This window comes from Centropristis striata, chromosome 23, assembly GCF_030273125.1.
Source record: "Centropristis striata isolate RG_2023a ecotype Rhode Island chromosome 23, C.striata_1.0, whole genome shotgun sequence".
Taxonomy (NCBI): domain Eukaryota; kingdom Metazoa; phylum Chordata; class Actinopteri; order Perciformes; family Serranidae; genus Centropristis; species Centropristis striata.
Window position 1 is genome coordinate 30,356,527 of NC_081539.1, and position 26,430 is coordinate 30,382,956.

General features: G+C 36.9%; 1 protein-coding gene across 1 annotated transcript in view; it reads left to right on the forward strand.

Moving 5' to 3' along the window:
* The first annotated feature begins 1,685 nt into the window (after positions 1-1,685).
* LOC131962463 (guanine nucleotide exchange factor VAV3) overlaps positions 1,686-26,430 on the forward strand; it is a 185,614-nt gene continuing 160,869 nt past the window's right edge. The window contains exon 1 of the mRNA XM_059327470.1: positions 1,686-2,035. Coding sequence (XP_059183453.1) covers positions 1,829-2,035 — 207 coding nt within the window. The 5' untranslated portion in view covers positions 1,686-1,828. The remainder of the gene's footprint in view (positions 2,036-26,430) is intronic.

Here is a 26,430-nt window from a genome sequence, read left to right on the forward strand (position 1 = left end):
AAAGAAACAAAATGACCAAAAAAAGACACAAAATGACTAAAAAAAGACATGGAATGACCAAAAAAGACACAAAATTACCAAAAAAGGCACAAATTGACCACAATATGATTAAAAAAAGACACAAAATGACCTAAAAAAGACACAAATTGACCAAAAAAAGACACAAAATGATTAAAAAAAAGACACAAAATGACTAAGAAAAGACACAAAATGACTAAAAAAGATACAAAATGACCAAAAAAAGGCACAAATTGACCACAAAATGATTAAAAAAAGACACAAAATGACCCAAAAAAGACACAAATTGACCAAAAAAAAGACACAAAATGACCAAAAAAAGACACAAATTGACCAAAAAAAGTAAAAAGTATGTTTTATTCAAGGCATCTTATTTTGACAGTCTTCTTGTAAATTCTGTGGTGGATTCTGATAACACACCATGCTCTTATTTTGAAAGCTGCATGTGTTTAGTGACATACATACAGAGAGGAACTTGGACATGATGCATGGTGATTTAGGCTGTAAAAAAATGAATGAATAAGTTAAGTCATAGGCCTATGAGAAATTCAAGGTTTTCTCCACTACAATGTCTGTTTGTGGTTGTTTTATATTTTACTGTAATTTGATGAAGACCAAAGGAGCCTATGGGTGGCAGGCGGAAGAGGTGAAGAACTGGGTGAGGGGGAGGGAAGAGAGACATTGAGAGACATTAGGAGAGAGAGAGAGAGAGAGAGAGAGAGAGAGAGAGAGAGAGAGAGAGAGAGAGAGAGAGAGAGAGAGAGAGAGGCACCATTTAGGGGTTCCGGGGGCATATTTTAATGGAATTTTGTGAAGGAGAATAAAGGTTCTTGTATGTTTTATTTAAGGCATCTTATTTTGACAGTCTTCTTGTACTGTCAAGAAGACTGGTGGATTCTGGTGGATTCTGATAACACACCATGCTCTTATTTTGAAAGCTGCAGCAGAGAGGAACTTGGACATGATGCATGGTGATTTAGGCTGTAAAAAAATGAATGAATAAGTTCAATAAATTCATATATTTGAAGAAATTCAAGGTTTTCTCCACTACAAGGAGCCTATGGGTGGCAGGCGGAAGAGGTGAAGAACTGGGTGAGGGGGAGGGAAGAGAGACATTGAGAGACATTAGGAGAGAGAGAGAGAGAGAGAGAGAGAGAGAGAGAGAGAGAGAGAGGAACCATTTAGGGGTTCGAATAAAGGTTCTTGTATGTTTTATTTAAGGCATCTTATTTTGACAGTCTTCTTGTAAATTCTGTGGTGGATTCTGATAACACACCATGCTCTTATTTTGAAAGCTGCATGTGTTTAGCGACATATATACATACAGAGAGGAACTTGGACATGATGCATGGTGATTTAGGCTGTAAAAAAATGAATGAATAAGTTCAATAAATTCATATATTTGAAGAAATTTGAAGAAAAAGAAAAGGTTTTCTCCACTACAATTTCTGTTTGTGGTTGTTTTATATTTTACTGTAATTTGATGAAGACCAAAGGAGCCTATGGGTGGCAGGCGGAAGAGGTGAAGAACTGGGTGAGGGGGAGGGAAGAGAGACATTGAGAGACATTAGGAGAGAGAGAGAGAGAGAGAGAGAGAGAGAGAGAGAGAGAGAGGAAGAGTGCAGGGTGCGCTCCATCCACAGCCTGTCATCCTCCAGCAGCTCTCCGCTCTGCTCCAGTTCCGTTTTCATCTGCTTTTTCAGCATGGATACATTTTGAGACGCGCTACCGAGCCGTCAGCAGTTTCACTTGCTACAAAAAGGAAGAAATTCTCTTCTTCAAGCTCGTCCGGCCGGCTGAAGTGAGAATAATGATGGAGTATTGGAGGCAATGCGCGCTGTGGTTAATAAACTGCAAGGTGCTTCCAGCTAGCCACCGCGTAACATGGGAGTCCGCTCAGGTATTCGACCTGGCTCAGACCCTCCGGGATGGAGTCCTGCTCTGCCATCTGCTCAACAACCTGAGAGCCCAGAGCATCAACCTGAAGGAGATCAACCTGCGGCCGCAGATGTCACAGGTAAGAAACCACCGTAAATGTCTTGTTTTCGGCTCCGTCGCCAAACTCAGTCCCGCCGGAGAGCGCGCAACCAGTCTGCGTAAAAATTACGCCAGATTAAAGTTTCCTTCCCTCTCGGCAAAAATAACACACATACTAAAACACAACTAGAGCTTTTTATCAAATAAAGTAGCTATATGTACAATTCGGCATCACATAATCCACAAATTAGCGTTTGGTTTTAAGAAAAAAATCACTTTAAAAAAATGTTTGGTGACACCGTTCGTTTACGCCCCCACTGTGTATTTTGGTGGCGGAAAACACACACATAAGAGGTCAACAGATTATATTGGTTGTAATTAAATTTACTATAGTGCATGATACTGTGTGTAATATATGCCGAATTAAAAAGATGAAGCTTTGCTAACTGGGAAAGCGCTAAATTATGTGTTTATTGTAGGAGGAGCTGTGACAGTTAGGAAGAAAACACTAAATTGAAAGGAAATTGAACGGGGTTTGGTAGCCATGTGTTGGGAGCAACTAAGTGCTGTATTTAAGTCATGCTGTGAGCGAAAATGCTCCCAAAATGACTTTCTTTGATTCTTTTACTTCAGCCTGTAGTTTAAGTGACTTATAGTAACTGTTTGTCATGATGTGTTGGTCAACAGTGAACCGTTATGAACACACAGTTCCTCAATCTGCCCTCTATAGGTGATGCAGATACACAGGGGAGAGATATTAAGTGATATGAGGCTTTGTTGTGGGTTATTCTATTAAGAGAAGTGGATTCATGTCACAGGGTTAAAACCATGTATTAATAATCAGGTAGGCTATATTATGACAATACATTTTTTATTTATTATTGTGATTTAAAGCATATAAGATGATTGTTTGGCTTAGAATAAAGGCAATTTTAATTTTAACTGCCTGATTGGTTGTTTTGGTTTGTTTGTTTACTTTTAATGTATTTTTTACATGAAGAAAATATATCAAAAATTCCACAGATGACTCAGTTTACTCCTGCTAGATAGATAGATAGATAGATAGATAGATAGATAGATAGATAGATAGATAGATAGATAGATAGTAGAATATCATGATATTTCAGGCTATTTTTGCGATAACGATATTCTTGACGATATTAGGAAATACTTAAAAAGATATAGAAAATATGATTTTTTTGTCTGTTTAAATAATTAAAAATCTAAAATGTAGTTGAAGTGCAAATCTCAACAGTTGCCAAACATAACATTTTTTACTCTTGACTCTTGAGTGTGAGCAAATAAAAAAAATAACCATTTAAGGGTTCCGGGGGCATATTTTAATGACATTTTGTAAAGGAGAATAAAGGTTCTTGTATGTTTTATTTAAGGTATCTTATTTTGACAGTCTTCTTGTAAATTCTGTGGTGGATTCTCTTAACACACCGTGCTCTTATTTTGAAAGCTGCATGTGTTTAGCTACAGAGAGTAAGTAGCTTTTTGTGATTAAAACAACTTTAACCACTACATCAAGAAGTAGGAACGTTGCCAATATCATGATATGCATTTTTTTTAACCATAAAAAAAATATACCGATATTATTGTGAACGATACGATATGGCACACCCCTAATAGATAGATAGATAGATAGATAGATACACTGTAAAGCTTTTTACTGTAAAATTACAGTAAATTATTGGCAGCAGTTTCGCCAGTAAATTACTGTAAAATTTACAGTACCTCTACTGTTTTATAGAAATACAGGTCAGTTTACTGACAAACTGTCTCGTAACAAAGAAAAAAGAAATAGTGTGACATTTAAATGTTTAATTCTAAATTATGTTACAACTAATCCATTTAAACTCTATATTAGGATTACTGGAAAAACAACACATTGTGATTATTTCAGCCCAGACAAAAAAAGAAATAAAATAAAAGTTGTCTTCTTTTCAAAAATAATGACTTTATTTTCCTGACATTCTCAGCTGTAAACAGTAAATTCCTGAAAAAAAAATATATAATTTTGACCGTTGGAATCCCGAAGCAATCATGATAACTCCCACAATGCATTGTTTTCACAGCAATATACTATACTATACTATACTATACTATATACAATCATAATACAGTAAGTTACTGTTAGAATTTGACTGTAAATTTACAGCAAAGTCTTACAGTGTAGATAGATAGATAGATAGATAGATAGATAGACAGATAGATAGATAGATAGATAGATAGATAGATAGATAGACAGATAGATAGATAGATAGATAGATAGATAGATAGATAGATAGATAGATAGTTAGATAGATAGATAGATAGATAGATAGATAGATAGATAGATAGATAGTTAGATAGATAGATAGATAGATAGATAGATAGATAGATAGATAGTTAGATAGATAGTTAGATAGATAGATAGATAGATATTTAGATAGATAGATAGTTAGATAGTTAGATAGATAGTTAGATAGTTAGATAGATAGATAGATAGATAGATAGATAGATAGTTAGATAGTTAGATAGATAGATAGATAGATAGTTAGATAGATAGATAGATAGTTAGATAGTTAGATAGATAGATAGATAGATAGTTAGATAGATAGTTAGATAGTTAGATAGATAGATAGATAGATAGATAGTTAGATAGTTAGATAGATAGATAGATAGTTAGATAGTTAGATAGATAGTTAGATAGTTAGATAGATAGATAGATAGTTAGATAGATAGATAGATAGTTAGATAGTTAGATAGATAGATAGATAGTTAGATAGATAGATAGATAGATAGATAGTTAGATAGTTAGATAGATAGATAGATAGATAGTTAGATAGTTAGATAGATAGATAGATAGATAGTTAGATAGATAGATAGATAGATAGATAGTTAGATAGATAGTTAGATAGATAGATAGATAGATAGATAGATGGATGAGAGAGCTTTGGCCATGTGGCTCCTGTTTGTCAGATACCATCTGCTTCAATAACAGGACAGCCGGAGCCAGATTAATATTCTCCTTCATAGCAGTGAATCTGTTTGTCTGGCTCGGTGTCAACACACAGTGAGGTAGACACTCACCTACTGAGTCTGCAGACCTGCTCTAGAAAAATTAGACTGACACACACACACACACACACACACATTCTTGTACTTCTATCTTTGTGAGGACCCTCATTGGAATAGTGAAAGGTTAAAATAGTTTTGAATTTTTCATTAGTTTTAGTTTTAATTTTGTTGTGAATTTTTGTTTTCAAATTCAGTTAATTTTAGAGTGAGTTTGCTAGTTTTAATTTAGTATTTATTTCATGAAATGCTTTAGTTTTAGTTTAGTTTTTATTAGTTTTAGTGTTTTGTAATGGGGTATTTGTTGGGTGGGAGATTAAAAGAGGTCACAGTGAATTTTGCCTTTATTTCCTTTGTCTGATCCATCTTCATTATGTATGAAAAAAGTTGACAAAGACGAAAACGAAGGACATTTTCACTATAATTTTAGTTAGTTTTGTAAACACACAATACAGTTTCAGTTAATTGTCATCATCATGTAACCTTTAACCCTTAAAACAAAGTCTGAAATGGAAAAAAAAAGCATTTAAAGAAGTGAGGACCGGCCGAAATGTCCTCACTTTGCAAAAATGTCCTCACTATGTTGGTTAAAAACATGTTCTGGTCCTCACTATGTAGGAAGTACAAGAACACACACACACACACACACACACACACACAGAGTCACACTATAACTATGTAATGGATGCCCTGATGCTCTCATTTTATGCAAAACAGGTGATTAAGGTTTGAATATCAGCGTTATTAACGTCCTGTCTGACCAATGGGGAGCGAGGGATTAGGCTTGTTTCCTGGAAAAAAGCACATAAAGTCAATGTCACAGTGGGATGTTATATTTAATATGATACTTTTCTTTCACAATCTAATTGTAATCTGCAGTTCAACTTGAGCTAAACAGGTCAAATGCACAATTTAAAAAAGCACAGAGGATCTGTTTACTCGGAGGTTTCAGAGAAAACTAGATTGGGACTGTAAGAGGAGATGCTGATTGGTCCATTTACTGTTAGAAGTTAGGGTTGCACCAATATAATTATTGATCGAGGGACATCAATAGGTCAGTGTTTGCTGTCAGTCATGACATAATAACACACAACGAGGCTGCAGTGTGTGGAGAGGTTGTGAACCATGCTTACTCTGGCCTAGACTGGGTTATTTATAGGCTGAGGTAGTTTTATGCATGGCTGGGTGGCTTACTCACACAAGGCAGTGGTGCAGCTACATTCAGTGTTAAATGGGCATTAAAACTAGGTTTGGCACAGTCACATACATTTTACAAAATGCATGTGTGAGTACACGTCTGCGTTCTTGAACTGCATTTGAACTTGAGGTTTTTTGGTGGTGCTTGTTTCTTTGCCTGTAAAAAATGTTTGTAGAAATGACAGTAAAACACTGTCAAATTGCATCAGAAGTAGGTCGTAAAATTGAACATTGTACATCTCCGTACACTGCAAAAAAAGAAAAGTTGGGTGAACTCAAAATTTCAAGGCAACAAACTTCGATAAAATTTTAAGTTGGACAATTAAACTAAATATTTTAAGTTTTGTTTTTGAGTTTGCTCAACTCTGAATTCAGATTTTTGTCAACTCAACTGTAAGTTGTACTAACTTATAATTTTACATTGTAATAACTTTTAATCCTTACTTCTGCTAACTTCTGCAATGTGCTGAATTGGCACGATTGTAACGCCGCTATGAAATTTCAGCTAATGTTGCGACCACAATTTTGAGTTAGCATTGATACGCTAATGGCTACTCTTGTAGCTGTAACAAGCAGCACCGCTAGCATCAGTTAGCCGCTATCATCAGTTAGCCGCTAGCTTTCGCTAATGACAGAATTTCCCAACAAAGAAATAAGAGTTATCAGAACTATTGTCCCTTGTTGTGAACCCCAACTTAAAGATATAAGTAACAACAACTCACCAACTTGTTTTTGAGCAGACAACTGGCTTCCTTTGTTGTGCTAACTTACATAATTGCCCCAAATGTCAATAATTAATATTTCCAAGTTTTACCAACTTAAATCACTGTTTTAAGCCAAAAAATACAAGTTGGCTTTTTTGCAGTGTAGTAGATACTTTTAATTACTGTATATCAAAGAATAGCATAAAACTCTCTTCTACTGTCATAAACTGTAGAAAACACACAGTTTTGCTTAAAAATATAACATTTTCATGTAAAATTAATGAAGAAATACCATGATGACACAATTATCCTAAAAGTAATTATTATTCAGTATTATTCAGTATAAATTACAGTTTTTGCTGATATTTACATTTACATACACTCACCGTATTTTTTACAGTGAAGTTCTGGCAACCACAGCTGCCGGTATTTTACCGTAAATTAAACAGATTTTAAAAAAAAATGTTTGTAGAAATTACAGTAAAACACTGTCAAATTGCATCAGGAATGGGGCGTAAAATTTAAACTTGTGTATCACCGTAGTAGACACTTTTAATTACCGTAAATCAAGGAATAGCACAATTTGTACTTTTACTGTCGTGAACTGTAGGAAACGCACAGTTTTGCTGTAAAAATATAACATTTTCATGTAAAGTTAATGGAGATTTGCCATGATGTGTGAATGAATGACACAATTACCTTAAAAATAACGAGAATATTCAGTCTAAATTAGTTTTTGCTGATATTCAAATTTACAGTAGAAAACCCCCTCGCTGTATTTTTTACGGTGAAGTTCTGGCAACCACAGCTGCCGGTAATTTACCGTAAATTTAACAGATTATTTTTTTACAGTGTATACCAACCACCGTTATATTGGTTAAAACTTCTAATTTTGTGTATTGCAAAGAAAACAAAAAATGTTGAATAAATGCACCACTTCCTATTCACCATAGTGTTTTTTACTGATAAATGGTGGCAAAATACACATTTCTAAACTTTGCTAATGATTATTTTGACTATTATACTGTACTATTATTATTATTATTATTATTATATACCGTCTAGTCACTATAGCATTGTTGCCATCATATCATATCACCAGTTTAATTATTACCATCATCTGCCAACCATCCTACCAGCTGATGTTCTTCTTTTTAACTTATTAAGTGTTCTTGTTCTATTCTGTGTTTTTTTCTATTGTTGTTTTTATTTATGCTACCTCAGTATTTTATTCTATTGTATTTTATTGTACTTGAATACCGGACTGCTGTGACAACCGAATTTCCCTTCAGGGATGAATAAAGTAATCTATCTATCTATCTATCTATCTATCTATCTATCTATCTATCTATCTATCTATCTATCTATCTATCTATCTATCTAACTATCAACTATCTATCTATCTAACTATCTATCTATCTATCTATCTCTCTATCTATCTATCTATCTATCTAAACGTCTGTTCTGAGACTTTATATGTGTGTCAGTAGATCATGACTCTTGGCTTCCTCTTTCACTCACATTCACACCATGTGATGCTGCATGCCAACTCCCTCTATGAGCACAGTTCAACTAAAAATGGGTGTCACCACCACCCCCACCACCACCACCACCACCCCCAGCAACTTTCCTCCCTCTGCTGTCTCCTCAAAGTTAAATTTGCATAACTGAGGGCGGAGTTGCTTCCCTTTAACCTGCATAATTCATGAGGGCCGTGGCAGCTACTTTATCATTGGCCAATAATAACACATGGGACGCCACTGTGGACTCACCCATGGGACCCATGCAATGGAAAGACAAAGGCAGTGAGGGGACAGAGCTACAAAGAGTCTGCCTGGCCTCCATAGACGCATCTCAGAGGACATAAAGAGGCCTAAAGGGCTCGCCCGCTGTGCTGGTGTTGGCTGCGTAATTAAGGCACAATGCAATGTGAAGCTCTGGAGGTTCACATGTGTGATGCTGGCATCACTTTCTCCAACATTAATTGTGTTTGGGAGATTCACATGGGTGCCTGATTAGAATTTAAGAGCAACAAAGAAGCAGTTGCCAGAAAAAACAAGTTAATTTATAAAGTAGCTGCATTGGGCTTAGGGGTGTGCTATATCGTATCGTTCACAATAATATCGGTATATTTTTTTTAGGGTTAAAAAAAATGCATATCATGATATTGGCAATGTTCCTACTTCTTGATGTAGTGGTTAAAGTTGTTTTAATCACAAAAAGCTACTTACTCTCTGTGGCTAAACACATGCAGCTTTCAAAATAAGAGCACAGTGTATTAAGAGAATAATAATAATAATAATAATAATACATTTTATTTGGAGGCGCCTTTCTTGGCACTCAAGGACACCGTACAAAAAAGATAGAAAAGATTCAGCAATAAAATACAATAAAATACACAGAATTAATAACAATACAATACAAAAGATAGATTGGACAGGGTAATTGTGATCAGAGGGACTAAGCAGTTTTAAACAGAATCCACCACAGAATTTACAAGAAGACTGTCAAAATAAGATGCCTTAAATAAAACATACAAGAACCTTTATTCTCCTTTACAAAATTTCATTAAAATATGCCCCCAAAACCCCTAAATGGTTATTTTTTCAAGAGTCAAGAGTAAAAAAATTTGTGTTTGGCAACTGTTGAGATTTACACTTCAACTACATTTTAGATTTTTAATTATTTAAACTAAAAAAATAATCATATTTTCTATATCTTTTTAAGTATTTCCCAATATCGTCAAGAATATTGTTATCGCAAAAATAGCCTGCAATATCGTGATATTATTTTAGGGCCGTATCGCCCAGCCCTAATTGGGCTGTTTACTGCTGAAATGCGTTGATCTGTGCAGTAAAAGAGGAGAGTGATGCATGAGTTTGTTTGCTCTATGCATGAAATGTTTAAATGCTTTAATGTTTAAAACTCAAAGTTCCAGTTAAGGGCTTAAACTGAGTGTAAAGCAGAATATTCACCCTCTTTGATCATATTTTACAGGCTGTAATGAACCAATTACAGAGTCTAGACGCAGCACGACCACAGCAACTGCTGCATTTTGCTTTCCTACCAGAGAAAACACCACATAATCAGTAGTTGTTTTTTGTCTCACTCAGTGAAAATCAGTGGTTTTAGCGTCGAGAGGAACTATGGATTGCTATGGAGTGGCGCAACGGAGCGACCATGTGGTCAAACATGCAGCGTGCAGTCTTTCCATCCTTCTGTTGCTTCAAACAGTTAACCAACTGCTCTGCTGAATCTCAGCTTTGACTGAGAAGACTGCCAATATATTCTAAATCCTGACTGTGTAAGTTGGTAGCAATGGCATTAAATCCCCATGTGTGGGTGTCATGATGCTGCTAGCTAAAGGAGTGTGCTAAAAACAAACTAGCTAGCAGGCTAGCAGAATGAGCCAGACATTGATACTCAGTTCAAACACACAAACAGCTGCTTAAATACATAAACTGGATTGTGTTGGTGTTCAATTGCATTTAATTCTATCATTTAAATTAAATCAAAATCTTTAAAAATGTGCTGTGACACCCCTAACTTGTTAAGCCTACTGTTGCTGTGTTTTCCATGACACAGGATTATAAACTGCGGATTCAGAGTGAGAACATTGTTGTGAACCCACCGGCAGCTGAAAAACCCTCTCACAAAGCCCAGCCGTGAGCCACAACATGCACAGGAAACCAGGAAATGGAATAGAGGAAGGAAGTGAAACTAAACATGCCCTCGATCAAACTCAGACCAAAGCACAGAGATGTCAGACACAATGAAGAGCCAAGCCGCCGCTCTTTCTCTCACACACACACACATGCACACAAAGAAAAAAATTAAAACACTTTTCTCTTCATAGAGCTGTCTTGAAAGACTTCACCTCATTTGTGGAAAGTGAAAGTGAGAGAAAGACAGTAAATGAGTAAGAGTCAGGTCTAATTTTAACAAGCGTCAAGTGTTTTATAGAGCAACAAAGTACATCAGTGCAGGTATTATACATGTAAAAAAAATGCACTTGAATGCTGGAAGAGAGGTAGTTTACACCAGTAGTTCTCAACCTCAATCTCACAGATCACCCAAAAAAGAAACAAAATGACCAAAAAAAGACACAAAATGACAAAAAAAAGACACAAAATGACCAAAAAAGACACAAAATGACCCAAAAAGGCACAAATTGACCAGAAAATGATTAAAAAAAGACACAGAATGACCCAAAAAAGACACAAACTGACCAAAAAAAGACACAACATGACCAAAAAAGGCACAAATTGACCACAAAATGATTAAAAAAAGACACAGAATGACCCAAAAAAGACACAAACTGACCAAAAAAAGACACAAAATGACCAAAAAAGGCACAAATTGACCACAAAATGATTAAAAAAAGACACAGAATGACCCCAAAAAAGACACAAATTGACAAAATGACCAAACAGACTAAAACACATGAACTCTTTCTCTCTTTCTCTTTCTCTCTCTCACACACACACATGCACACAAAAAGAAAAAAATTAAAACACTTTTCTCTTCATAGAGCTGTCTTGAAAGACTTCACCTCATTTGTGGAAAGTGAAAGTGAGAGACAGACAGTAAATGAGTAAGAGTCAGGTCTAATTTTAACAAGCGTCAAGTGTTTTATAGAGCAACAAAGTACATCAGTGCACCGAAAAACAAGAATGAAAAGCCTTCATAGATGTTACACAGATTCAAAACCAACATAGAGATGCAGTTGAAATTTTATCAACTCATTTATAGATGAATATACTACTTATTTTAATGTTTTAGCTAGCTTGCTAGCATGCATAGGTTACACCATAGAAACACACAGAGAACCACTGCTGTAACATATAGCTTTTTAACATTTGTACATATATACACACTTGAAAAATACTATTATACGTCATGCATGGCACATAGGTGTATTTTGTCAAGCCCAGGCCTATATTCTGTGTGAAACAATGAAGAGAAAAGGCACAAACACTCTATAGAGCAGGCTTCAAAGGCTCCGAGGCTCGCAGAGACAAAAGTTAGAGAGAGATGGAGAGCGTGGGAGAATGAGAAAGACAGAGACAGAATGTCTTGATTCTCTTTTGGTTAGTGCAGAATCAGACCGCTGCTAATCATATGGGCTCAGGAAACACCACAGATTGGGATTCTGGGTGAAAACTGAAAAAGATGTTCCAAATGTTGGCACATAAAAACATTTTACTGAGTAGAGTTAGAGTTAGGGTTCAGATGAGGTATTAAAGTGAAATTAGAGAGGGGGAAAAGCTATTGTGGGATTGTCATGGTAACTAAGGTGCTCAGTAATAAAGCAGAATTGGGTTGTAGATAAGTGAGCGGCAACCACATGAAACGTTAAAGGATGTCATTAATACTTTATGTATTTCTGTATTTGTGTGTGAACAACGCAGACTCATCACACACGTAGACTCTCCTACATCCACATATCCATGCTGATATATAAATATATAATAGATGATCATGGAGTCATTCTCAATGTGATCACTAATGGTGGGTTCACACTAGATGAGGAGCAATTACATGCAAAGTCAATGCAAAGATGCAGAATCTGCATCTTTATGTATTCGGGGGAGATGGAATTTTTTCAACGCAAGCAAGAAATTAATTTGATTCTGTGCTGGGAAAAGTTGAGGAAATGTTGAGATTCTCCACCTGATGGAGCAGAACTCCATTCAGAAAGTTGTTTACCGTAATTTTCGGACTATAAGCCGCGCCTTTTTCCCTATTTTTCGATTTGCGGCTTATATAACGGTGCGGCTAATCTATGGATTTTTACAGCTAACGGCCACTAGGTTACCTCCTAAATCTGGATGTTACAGGTTACAGTCCACCAACTTTAACTCTATGGACTCTATGACCGGTCCGCGAGGATATACTTTTAAGCTATTTTTCACTTGTCTGTGTGTATTTGTGTCGAAAGCTACTTAGTTTGTCGGAGTCGCCGTGCCGTAATCAGCGGCAGACGAAGGACCCCGAGCCAATCTGGCAGGGCGCCGGACAAGAGTGAAACAGGTAGCGCGCAAAAGTAAAAGTGAAACCGAGAGTGGTACGAGAGACAGAACGAGAGACAGAACGACATGACGAGAGCGAAATCGTTTGTGCAAAGGAAGTTTTCATGCACAAACCCTCATTATGGAAAACAAACGTAGAAATGCATATGATGCAGCTTTTAAGTTAAAGACAGTCAATCTGGCTGTAAAGAAGCTTCCTCAAGCAGCCATCTCTTTCCCCACAAACCCCTCTGTGCACCAACCCTTACATATGGTAATTAAACATTAAAACACCTGCGGCTTATAGTGCGGAAAGTACGGTACTTTTGGTCTTGCAGACTAACCTGACAAAGCATGAATTCAGACTTTTTACAGAGTGGCATTAGGATGAAAGTATTTCGGCAAACCTTTTATCTGTTTATTTTCTGTTATTGTTTGTCTGTTTATTTGTGGTTAACACCACTATAGTAGTACTGTAGCTGCAGGAGGCATCGTTGTTTTGTTGAAATCCCCAATATGTCATAAAACCACAGGTACAAAGCAACAAAAGTTGGTACTGAAATTATTTTAGTTGATGTGTTTTGCAGGAGTTACATGAACAAAAACAAATGTGATCCTGTGGTCAAACCCGTGAACAAACCATAACACCTGCTTTTCTCTTATGACAAGTCAAAATGTTTCCTGTAAAAGAGAGTTTTAAACAACAACAACAACAACATTTTTTCAGGTCATTTTATGTGATTCCTTTTTTACAAGACTGAACCGTAGCATTACTGTGATTTATTCTACAGTAAAGAAATCAAATCCTTGTGACAAAAGTTCTTTGGGCATTCTCCAGCTCTGCTCCGTAACTGAATGCCACATACCAGCACACAATCTGTCACACTTTGTGCACGGAGTCAGACTTTCACATGCAAGTGAGTGAGACTAGAAGAACTTTCAGAGCTATTTTGCATCTCAGAAATAATGAATTATATCATAAAATTGCAAAAACTTTGCATTGGAGTGTAAATTTGCTGCTGTTCCACTTTCTTTGTTGCCCTTCATCTTATCTAGAAACGGTCCCCGTTGGTTGTTTCTATGGGAACAAGAAGGCATTAGGAGTATTATGGGTCAGATTTCAGTGACCGTACTCCATACTTAACATTCTCATTTATATTGTATGCATACTAATACCTTTAACCCTATAAAGCCAAGTGTATCATATTTGATACACACGTTTTTGAGACCTAAACATCATCAGTGTGATATTTTTTTTCCTGAAAAACCTGATGTATACATGTGTTGAAGAAAAAAAACTGAGCACCAAATTGCACAAAAATACAAGATATAGCAAAAATGATATGCAGATTCCACTGGTGGATCAGTCATTGCTGCGTGAAAACTTCATATCAGCAGATGTATGATGTTGTGTTATATGGAAAAAAATATTTTGCATGTTTGAGGAAAATGTTAAAAGAAAGTAAAGCCTTAAAAGGTTAAAAATGTTGGGTTTCATATGTTTTTGTTAGTTCAAGAAAAACAAACTGTGAGCAACAAATTGACCAAAAAGAACTGATGTATCAAATATGATACAAATTAAAATCATATACGCCTATTGTTTTTAGATTTTTTTTAAATGATCTGTCAGCAGGTTCAATAAACACTCCAGTTTAAAAAAAAAAAAGAATTTTCTGGCAATTATTTAATGGTTCAGGCTTTATAGGGTTAATTTATTGGATTTGCATCTTGATATTGCACATAGGACACATTGCATGCTATTAGTATGCATTCTGTGAGCGTTTGGACACAGCCTGTGAGTCCCTTGATGACTACTGAGTTACTGTGGCTTGGCTGCCCTCGCTGATTCATTTTGAAGAAAGCATTGCACCTGTCAGTGTGTAAACAGCACATTACTGCAGCCATGCATGCCCCGTCGGAGCAATCCTCCACAGAACAGCCTCCCATTTACAATCCCAGTGCAGCGTAATGCAGCCGGCCGCGCTGGTTTGTTCCGCCCTGTCATTGCGATGACATGCATATTCATGTACAGCTTTATGCACAGTGGCGTGCACAACGATATTTGCAAAGACAAGATTATGTTGCACCTCGCTGCTGCACGTACACGTGCACGGAACGAATTGACCTTTCATTCCGTCACCAAGGAAACAAGCCGACCGGTAAATGCGATGGTCTGGGGCACATTAAAGTATAGATAATGTATATGCTGATTTTATTAGGAGATATTTCAGTGGTGGAGAATGTACCTGCAATCAATGCTTATTATGTTACTCAATTTTGCCGTGGAGGGTTCAGTTAATCACTGTTGAGTGCTCTGAAAGCTCTGAGAAAGTCAATACTGTCTGTTGTCTTTACTGGCAAACACTCATCATCATACGTTGACATTTTGGGGCTTACACACATTACAGGAGACCTCTTAACATACAGTGTAATTATGAAAATGTAAAAAGTAACATTAACAAATGATTATAGTGGTTTTGCCCTTTTTTGAAGCTTGGTATAAATGTCAAGACGCTATCTGGAAGACAGTGAGCAGTCAGGAATTGTAGATTTAGATCCAGATGATACCAACCCACACTGTAAAAAATGTCTGTAGATTTTACGGTGAAAAACTGCTAAACCATGACAGTAAAAGACCGTATAATGATCAATGGGTTAATTCAGTTTCAGTCACAATGAAACACAGTGTATGTATATATCAGCCAAAACAGTATTTTTTACAATTTAAAAAAAAATAAAAAATACATTACTCCACTGTAAAATACACTGGCACCATGTTCATAGCAAAAATATACTGTAATATATATATATATATATATATACACACAAGCCATCATTTTTGCATTTATTTTTTGTAAAAATACTTTTTCTCACTGTTAAATGTACTAAACACCATATCTCTAACAGAAATATACTTTAATATTTAATGGTAAAATCTTTTTTGTCAATTATATGGCAGAACAGCGTTTATTTTGATGGAAAAACTTTTTTTTTTACGGTAAAATATGGAATAAAAGGGCAATCTTGAACGTGAAATCAACAGTGCTTTACTGTAATGTTACAAAAAGTTGCACCGCATTTATTACGGTAAAGTTCTGGCAACCACAGCTGCCGTTTTTTTACCGTAAAAACAACAGGTTTTTTTTTTTACAGTGCACAAGCAGTCGTTGCCAGCAGCAGAGTGTGTGCAACCTTTTACTGTCAGGTTCACTGTGGTGGAAACCCTGAGCCAAGCAAGGTGGAGAGCAGTGTAGAAAGCTGATATAAGACCTGTATATGCTGCCTAAATAAACATCAATGGAATACCTTTTTGTATGCATAACATATGTGCAGGTGTGTGGAGCCAGTATGGGAATGGAGAACGCCTGCAGCACATTATTGACCCTGTGATGTGTGTTTCAGCTGGGAAAGGCACTTTATGTTTAAGAGATTCTGGTTTGAGCGACTCGGGGTAAAGTGATGGATGACTATTGTCTGTTGGAAATAGGAATGTCCTTATTTGTCTAATGGAGACAGAGAGGGAAAGAGCAAGAATCCCTGCAAAAGAAAAGTAGTCGCTCCATATATGTATGATAGAGAGTAAAATAGGGGATAAGGAACAAGGATAGGGTATGCTGTCATTTTCACTACAGGATATACACATTTATGATGCATAGTTCCAATGGAGGGAATTCTAAGTTGCCACAAATAAAAATATGTGAAAACATTGAAAACTGTTTTGCAAGAGAATGGACAAATATGCAGTTTATCAGCTCAAACATTTGATCTTGAATCATAGACGGTATTTAATTGGTAGTTTGACCTTCGCCATCTTGTTCTTTTTTCTTTTTTTTTTTACCAGAAGTGACAATATTGAGGATAAAGCTTGTGAGGATGACACTAAGCTATCAGCTAATAAGAGCGCTAGCTAGCTAGCTGGGCTCGCAAGGTGCATCTGAATTCAAAATGAACAGCCAACCCCTTACTGGGTCTTTCAACTGAATGCTGGAGAAGAACTTTGTAAATGACCAAAATGGAAAATGGACACAATAAACTTTAATGAACTGTGGTAACGAACTGTCAACCACAAGATAGCCTTAATAGGACCATCAGTTACAAAATGAACGTAATATGTTGTATTGAGGGGACTTGAAACTATCGACTGAGACCATGAAGTAATTCAAAATAAAAGTGAGAAGTAGGGTCATTATCTGATTGACTATTATACAATCTGACTTCTTTTTGCAACCTGCAGAGGCGCCCCCTGCTGGCCATGAGAGAGAATGCAGGTTGAAGGCACTTTCACATTAGCCTGGCTAACACCAGACTAATCTCAAATGAGATTTGGTCTGGAAACCAGCCGTTCATTTCTCCGTAGAGGAGGTGTGGTTTATGATCCTCCAGAGCCGTTTATTGGGCGCTTAGAATGTCTATCAAAGCGTCTGTAGGTAGCTCTTAGCCAATCAGATCAGTTATACCAGATGACGTAGTAGAGCAACAGAGATGGATGTTTGTTGTGTGTGTGTCTGTGAGAGAGTGTTGCTTGCTGCTTTGCTTCTCCAGTTCTCGCTTTCTGCAAGATTATTTATTTTCACGCTTTATTCCCCCTCATGTCATTCAGCCACACACATCCACTGATTTTATGGGCAATAAACAAGCTGCTGGGGGTCTCTGGGGGCTCCGCTGTCCCCCGGCTCGTAGCCAGATCACCGGCGTTACGCATGATCTCGCTATGAGCCGGGGGACAGCGGAGCTGCCGAGAGACCTTTCGCCTTTCAACTTTCGCTCTAAACTATTTAAAACACCATCTACAGCTAAAGAGAGTTTCGCGTCTGCAGCAGCCATGTTGGATCCGTAAGAAAACTACAAGCTTCCAAGTGCCGAGTAGTACGCGTCATCGTCTTGTCGTCCCTCCCCGCTCTGTGATTGGATCCCTAAAACAGGGCTAAGAAACTGCCGTGGTTGCCAGACTGGATGGAGGTTCGAAATTAAATTTGAGCGCGCAAGTCAGTCTGGGTATACCCAGGCTACTTTCACATTGGTTTCACTTTCAGACCCGGACGTTGCTGCTTGGCTTAAATCCAAAATTATCAGCTCTGATTCAGTATCCTCATAGCGGTCAAACCCCACATGGAAATGGACATAGACACACACACACACACACACACACACACACACAGTCAGACAGCAGTTGACCAGGCTCTGTCAAGTGGCACAGTGGAGCATTATTCACACTTTTTTAACACGGTCCTCCAAGAGGTATAAATCAGTGGGAGTAGACGGAGGAGGAGGAGGAGGAGGAGGAGGAGGAGGAGGAGGGATGCTGTCTGCTCACCATTCACGCTTCAGTGTTTGTGCATTCAGTGTGTACATTTAATTTAGTGCATTGCACAGTTTAGATGACATTCAACCCTCTAAACTCCACCATGCTCACTCTTTGTAAGCCCTCTTTTGAGCCAATGTCACACAGTCGAGCTACAACTACTTGACCTGGGGTTTCTGTAGCCAAGGGGGTTCATATCTCACACAGTAACACTAATTCAATTCCCTTATCTAGTGGGGGGATGGAGGGAGCTCTGTTTATATGTGGGGGTCATTGGGGTTAAAACCAGGATTTAATGGAAAATGGCTTGTGAGACACTCATTGGTGTTGTGGGGGAGGTACAGAGCTGGGTTTTCCCTCATTGCCTTATTGTCATTACATGAAAGAATCAAGAAGCATGGGGAAATGCATGCCTTTGTCTACCATCTTCAGAGTGAAAAGGCTGGTCCTGTAGTGTGGACGGCTAATCAAAGCTTTTCTAAAACCTACATGGTCTCAGCGGTGAGGCAGAAATATCAGGAGGCTTTCAGCTTTCTGTCATCTTCAATTCTTTCTGTGATTGTTCATTTTAAAGCTGATGATGGAATTTGGGTAACCTTTAATTATGTTAATGTAGTCAGATGACTTTGAGAATATAAAGAAGTGAAATGATTGCCATCTCAGTGCAGCAGCATGGTATTTATTAAAATATGTTAATGACAACACCTGCATTTAAACACAGTATCAATAATACTAATGAGGACTGTAATGCAGTTTTTGAGGTCACAGGAGTCAGTTTCAGTCATTTGTACACTGCAAAAAGCCAACTTGTATTTTTTGGCCTAAAACAATCATTTATATTTCCAAGTTTTACCAACTTAAATCACTGACATTTAGGGCAATAATGTAAGTTAGCACAACAAAGGAAGCCAGTTGTCTGCTCAAAAACAAGTTGGTGAGTTGTTGTTACTTATATCTTTAAGTTGGGGTTCACAACAAGGGACAATAGTTCTGATAACTCTTATTTCTTTGTTGGGAAATGCGGGAAAAAGGTGAAATTCAACAGCGAAAGCTAGCGGCTAACTGATGCTAGCGGCTAATTGATGCTAATATAAGGGCTGTATAGAATGTCTTTTTGTCTTTTTGAGGTTATCAAATGTCTGTCATCATATTTTATGATGCTACAATCCACAGGCTCTTTTAGAATTTATAGTATGATAAATAAATAAAGTTAAATCACAAACTGAGAAACTAGAAATTAAATGATAAAAATCAGTTTAAAAATCCTAGCTAATTGCTAACATATTTATAACTCTGGCTCAGCATTCTCATGTTGCTTTAGAATTCCAATGTTAACGCTGTAAATGAAGCTTCAAACTATTAGGAAATATGCTTATTGGCTGTCAGTCAGAGAAATGCCAAACGCCCCACTATGTTTGAAAGCTAGTTGCTAACGTCTGTCTGCTGTGTGCTGCTGGAGAGGTTGCATATAGTGGCTTTATCTTTTTTTTTTTTTTACTGAAAAGAGCTGCTAGCTATCAGCAGGATAACCAAAACAATAAGCTAAAAGGTACTGTAAAGTTGGGTGATAAATGTGTGCTGGTTTGTCCTTATAAGTGACACAATTCCCATTTCAAATTGTCATATAATGAATATGACAGTATATTAATATAAACTTCTTTATTAATGCAGCTTAACCCATTGAAGCCTGGAAAGCGGATACGTCGTTTTGTAGTATTTGTATAAGCTCTCAAATACTTTTTGAATTTCATTTCTATCTGCTACAGAGGCTGAAACTCTATTTTTTAGTAGAAGCGTTGACACTTCTGTTGAATTTCCAGAAAAACTTCAGGTTTTAGGGGCTGATTTTAAAATCGCCCAGAGGTTTTACAGGAAGTTTTAGGCACTAATGGGTTAAACAAAGCTATATGTTCACATTTTCTTTTTCATTTAAAACAATGCCTGTCTCCCACAATTACTTAACACACTGAATGGAAGGATTAGCAGGAGCACCACATAGAGCTATCTCCTGGAAACCAGAGGACTTTCATGCCGAGCCTCCCGTCACCTAAACAGGGAGGTGACCGACGAGCCAAACTCCTGAAAAAACAAAACTGTCCCTTACCGGAAATGTGAGAAGATAAAGGGTGGATAAAGAGTTCTGCCACTAACTGACAGGGGATATGCAGAGTCACAAAAATGACTGGAAAAAGTGAGTGGAAAGACCATCTGCATACTATGTCAGTGTTTTTCAGCCATGTGCTGTAGTAAACCAAGTCTGTGGGCTCATTCCAAGAAAACAAGCAGCTCTTTTCACAGTTTAGCACCTTTTAAACCAGAAAAGAGGAACTATAAAATCAGTTACCCGCCTGTATGGCACACCCAAATGGAAAAGCTTAAAACAGAAGAACTGTAAGGCCAAAGTACGTTTATGTGGCCTAATTTAAACATCTAGTTTATGAAAATGTGCTTGTTTAATTTGTGGCTAATGCACAATCCAAACTGCATTAGTTCCCTCCACCATTTAACAAGTCATTTTAATATAAAAACAAGTAGGTCATGCTTATGCCTGAACAATTCACATCACCACTTTTTAGGGTAGTACAGAATAGTTTGAAACTTCATTCTTAATGTTGAAATCAAATTCTAAATCAGCATTTGAATGCTGCACTACTGTTATTATTGTACTATAAAAGCTGACCCGCCAGTATTATACGGCGCATTTACCGCTAATACTACAAATCCCACAATGCCCTGCTGTTGTTTTGGTCGTCATAGCAACCTCAAGCTAGAGCTGTCTCCCAGCTACCCCTTCCCAAAAATGGAGAAAAGAAAGGCAGAATTTATTAACCTGTTGAAAAAGTTTATTTTGATATTTATATCAGAAGGATGCAAATAGAAAAGAGGCATATGATTTTTATTTAATTTTTATTTAATAAATTAATGACATTGATGTGTTTTTTATTTGAAATTTGATTTTGCATGTCTGCGCTATTTAGTTATATATTGTATGTTTATAAGTGTTGCTGGTTCCATATTTAATGTTAAAGCAAAACATGTTTGGTATATATTAAAAGGTTTATTTGTTCAATCTTGGCCCGCGATTTTATTCAAGTTTTAAATTTTGGCCCATTGTGTATTTGAGTTTGACACTCCTGCCTTACATGTAACCTTATGGGAGCTAGGGAGGATATACTCTGTGGTGTCACTGGTGCACCATCACTTCTCCCCCCAAACTGTAGAATGGATTAAAAACTTGAAGGTTACTATATACAGTACACAGCTTAAGCTCACTCCCAGCAGGCAGGTGGGTTTTAAGAGGTCACCACAGTTTATTACTGGAGTGAAATGCTGCTGACCACTGTTACGTTCAAAATATTCTATTAAGATAAGAAAACCAGTCTGCTGTGAAGACCTCAACCTCAGTCTGAGAGAGAGAGAAAGAGAAAGAGAAAGAGAGAGAGAGAGAGAGCAGCAGAGCTTTCGTCAGTGCCGGCAGACCTTCGCCTACGTTCCACCTCCCATTTCCTGGTTACACAGCTGACAAAAGCTCTAACATGACATGGATGTGACCTGATGGCTTGGGTTGTGATATGTCACCCACACTGCAAAAAAGCCAACTTGTATTTTTTGGCCTAAAACAGTGATTTAAGTTGGTAAAACTTGGAAATATAAATTATTGATATGTATGTATATGTATTGATAATTATTAATATGTACATTACATATGTAATGTAAGTTAGCACAACAAAGGAAGCCAGTTGTCTGCTCAAAAACAAGTTGCTGAGTTGTTGTTACTTATATCTTTAAGTTGGGGTTCACAACAAGGGACAATAGTTCTGATAACTCTTATTTCTTTGTTGGGAAATGCGGGAAAGTGGTGAAATTCGGTCATTAGCGAAAGCTAGCAGCTAACTGATGCTAGCGACTAACTGATGCTAGCGGCTAAATAATGCTAGCGGCTAACTGATGCTAGCGGCTAACTGATGCTAGCGGCGCTGCTTGTTACAGCTACAAGAGTAGCCATTAGCATATCAATGCTAACTCAAAATTGTGGTTGCAACATTAGCTGACATTTCATAGCAGCGTTACAATCGTGCCAATTCAGCACATTGCAGAAGTTAGCAGAAGTAAGGATTAAAAGTTATTACAATGTAAAATTATAAGTTAGTACAACTTACAGTTGAGTTGACAAAAATCTGAATTCAGAGTTGAGCAAACTCAAAAACAAAACTTAAAATATTTAGTTTAATTGTCCAACTTAAAATTTTATCGAAGTTTGTTGCCTTGAAATTTTGAGTTCACCCAACTTTTCTTTTTTTGCAGTCTGACTTACAGAGTCTTTACGAAAAAGCTGCACAGAGCACATTATGTCACTCAGTATCCAGCGTAATCCAGTGGGGGTTTGACACTGACAGACATGTGCCTTATTAGCGTTTTATTTCCTTTTGCTTCAGCATGGTTTCCTCTTAATAACTTTCCTTTTTATTTTCCCACAGAGCTGTCAGAAATCATATAAGGGAGTCAAGCCGAGAGAGCTTTTAACTACTTAATTAGATCTTACACACAGGCGTTGATTCCCTCTATAAGAGACCCATCCATTTGATTGCCATTAATTGATGCTCAACAAGGTTTAAGCAGTATGACGGCCAAAGTCGAGCTGTCTCGCGTTGCGTGGTTCTATGAGAGAACAAGAGCAGGATTTCATTAAGCTCCACAATACGCACAGGGGCCATAAAAGGCTCCGGCTTGTTGCTATGGAGCTTCGACTTGTATCAAGGAATACATAAGCAGAAAGTGGAGACTTATTGTGGATACAGAGCACGACCTGGCTCATATCAAAAGCACAGCCAGCGAGATGACTTGTCTTACAGGAATATTTTTTGCCTTATAATCCAGATGGTTGGTCTTGGAGATGAAACGCACTGGTGGGATTTTAAAGCCTCCATACACTGCTTGTGTGTAAACTATGCATTTTCATCCTAACGTGTATTTGGAGCTCTCTGCTGAGATGTTGCAGCATAATCTAGCTTTAATTCCTTATTCCACACAATGATCTTATTTGCAGGTTTCTTTGAAATGCAGAAATAGGTATAGTAGGCGAACACTGTTAGTTATATTTGCCTTGGTACAGTTTCATGCGGTACATTTATAAATAGCAGGGTTATAATTAGAGCTTAACCAATACAGTTTTTTTTTTTTTTGCAGCTGATACTGATACTATGAAGTAAAAAAACAAATAAAAACATATTTGTTGATATTCAACACATAAAATAAAGGATGACACCTTATTTTTTTTAAAGAGTCATGATTTTAAAGAATCCTATATGTACTAAGGGGGACAAGTTATATTAATATGCCACTTAATTGCTTAATACTGTATATTTTTGGCTAATTCTCTCTGTATATCCATGCTAAACTAATATTAATCAATATGTTGGTAGATATTAGCTCTGATGCCATTTGTACTAAGTTGGTATGTTTTAAAATCCTGCTTTTATATATGTATAGATTTCAGGTTGTTGTTTTTAAACTTAAAGCTTAACTTAAAGTCCATTTACTGGCTTTTCTCAGTTGCATCACATGGTCTTCCTCAATGGATGGAACTTTTTATTTTTTGGCTTTCATGCTCAACATTGTTGAGCTTTATTTCAGCTCTAAACGAGTAGTTTAGCTTATTAACTCTCTTAATTGATAATGGAAATATAGAGAGCACTCTGAAGCTTCACATTTTGTGTACAAACAACAGACAGCAGCCTAGCTAGTCTGGCTGGAGATATAACAAATGAACATGTTATATCCTGTATGTTTATCTCATACAGGCAATAAATGAAGAGAATAACAGAGAAGAATAGGGCAATATGCTAAATATGAAAAATAAATCCAACAACTCTTAAACCACGACTTGTCATTTTTACACACAGTTTTCATTAGCTTTAGCAAAGCTGTTGAACGAGTGGTTTTACTTAGCCAGGCTAGCTGCTTCCAGTATTTGTGCTAAGCTAACTGGCTGCTAGCTGTAGCTACGTATTCATGGTACACCATGTATGAAGCTACAGCCGGCAGCTGGTTAGCTTAGCATAAAGATCTGAGAAAACTGCTTGCTTGGCTTGGGTTTGGTTTGGTTTTCAAGTAAACAAGATATTTTAATGTGTTAGTTTGTGTGCTTTGGAGATGTTACAAGGATTTTGTTACCTGTTTTCTTTCATTTTCATTGTATGCTAATTTAAGCTAACAGCTGCTGGCTGTATCTTTACAATTACAGTCTGCTAAAGATACAAGCCTGGTGTCAGTCTAAACCAGGGATTCCCAAAGTGTGGTGCGTGGACCCCTGGGGGTGCATGAGATGAAAAATGTAATGGCGGTCTGATAATTACACAATTACATTTTTTTTCCCCCCACACAATAAAGATGCATAAATAAACATTTCCTTTGTAAAATGTAAAATCAAAAACTGTAATATTAATTAATTAATAAATGCAGACTATTCATAATGCACTTTATCTTAAAATGAAGCGTAGAAGAAGTTATCTTCTTCCATTTTTCCAACCCGTGTTATGATGACGGGTTGTTTAGCGCCACGCTAAACTTGCTGCAATTTTTGTTCAACACGGCTAAAAATATTATTAACATTTTCCAACTTATGTGCTTCCTGCCTCTGATCCTGAGCCTGTCATCCTCTTTGCTCTTAAAAGTGGAAGTTTGCGCATAAATTTGTTGCATTATATTGAAACTGTGTTTCAGATGAATTCAAATGCGAGCGTGCATTGTTGTTATGGTGATTATTTTATTATATATGTGTTCTGGTCATTTGAGCATGATTAAACATGCCGCCTTTAATATGGCTATAAAAAAGCTTATTGCATTTTTGTTTTTTTTGAAGGTGTGGGACATAGAAGGGGGTGCACGGCTAAAAAACTTTGGGAACTCTAAACTAACTCAACTACAACATGAACAAGTGTGTTCACAATGGCAAAAAGCTCTACAGAAAAACATTCAGAACTCATTCATATTTATAACCCATAAATATGAATGAAATTACAAAAACACTTAATGCATTTTGTCTTGTATATAAGCTCCAACACATGCATGTAGATACAGATGTGTATACACACACATATGCACACGTATGAGGCCATTGACCTCCAGGGTCAAGGTTCACCCTCGGCTGTAATTAAGCTCACACTTTATACAAATTAGCGGAGGAAAAGTTTCCTGACCCTTTGTGCATTATAGTACTTTATTGCTGGCAACAACCTTGTTAGCCTTGATAAAAAAATAGTACATTAATTAAATTTAACTGTCATAAAACCATTATTAACCCATTGAAGCCTGGAAAGCGTTTATGTCGTTTTGTAGTATTTGTATTAAGATCTCAAATACTTTTTGAATTTAATTTCTATCTGTTACAGAGGCTGAAAAATCTATTATTTAGTAGAAGAGTTCACACTTTTTTTTCCAGAATTTCCAGAAAATTAGAGGCTTATTTTAAAATCGCCCAGCGGTTTTTCAGGCCTCAATGGGTTAATCCAGACGCATAATTAATCCCAACAGACAACATACAATTTCACTCAATTATTATGAAAGCTTTTATATTTCCAGTTTGGTCTTTCTGGAAAAAGTAATCTGTTTTATTATAAATAAACTGGAAACAAAAAGTAAAAAAGTGAATTACTTGTGATGCATCGACTCAAACACAATAAAAATTAAATTAGCTTATCTTAGCTTAGCTCTCTGTTTATAACCCATAAATATGAATGAAATTACAAAAACACTTAATGCATTTTGTCTTGTATAAGCTCCAACACATGCATGTAGATACAGATGTGTATACACACACATATGCACACGTATGAGGCCTTTGACTTGCTCACTGCTGCAGAAGAAGAGCTGCCAGTGGAACAGTTACTGGTTGCCTCATGCTGCTCCACTCTTGTTAATACCATTCCCCCTGTTCTGTCTTGAGCTCAGTGTAGCAGAGACTCTGTCTTTCATATTCGCTCTGTGAAGCTGCTTCCCTCAGATAATATAGCGAGGTCCTTTGGGACTCTCCAGAGACTCCAGGCAGACAAGATGTGCTTGTCTGATAAAAGAAAGTGATGTGTACAAGTGTAAACATTCAATATTATTCACTCACTGCTCGCTCGCTCCTTTACGCCTTTTCTTATCTGGAGCTCAC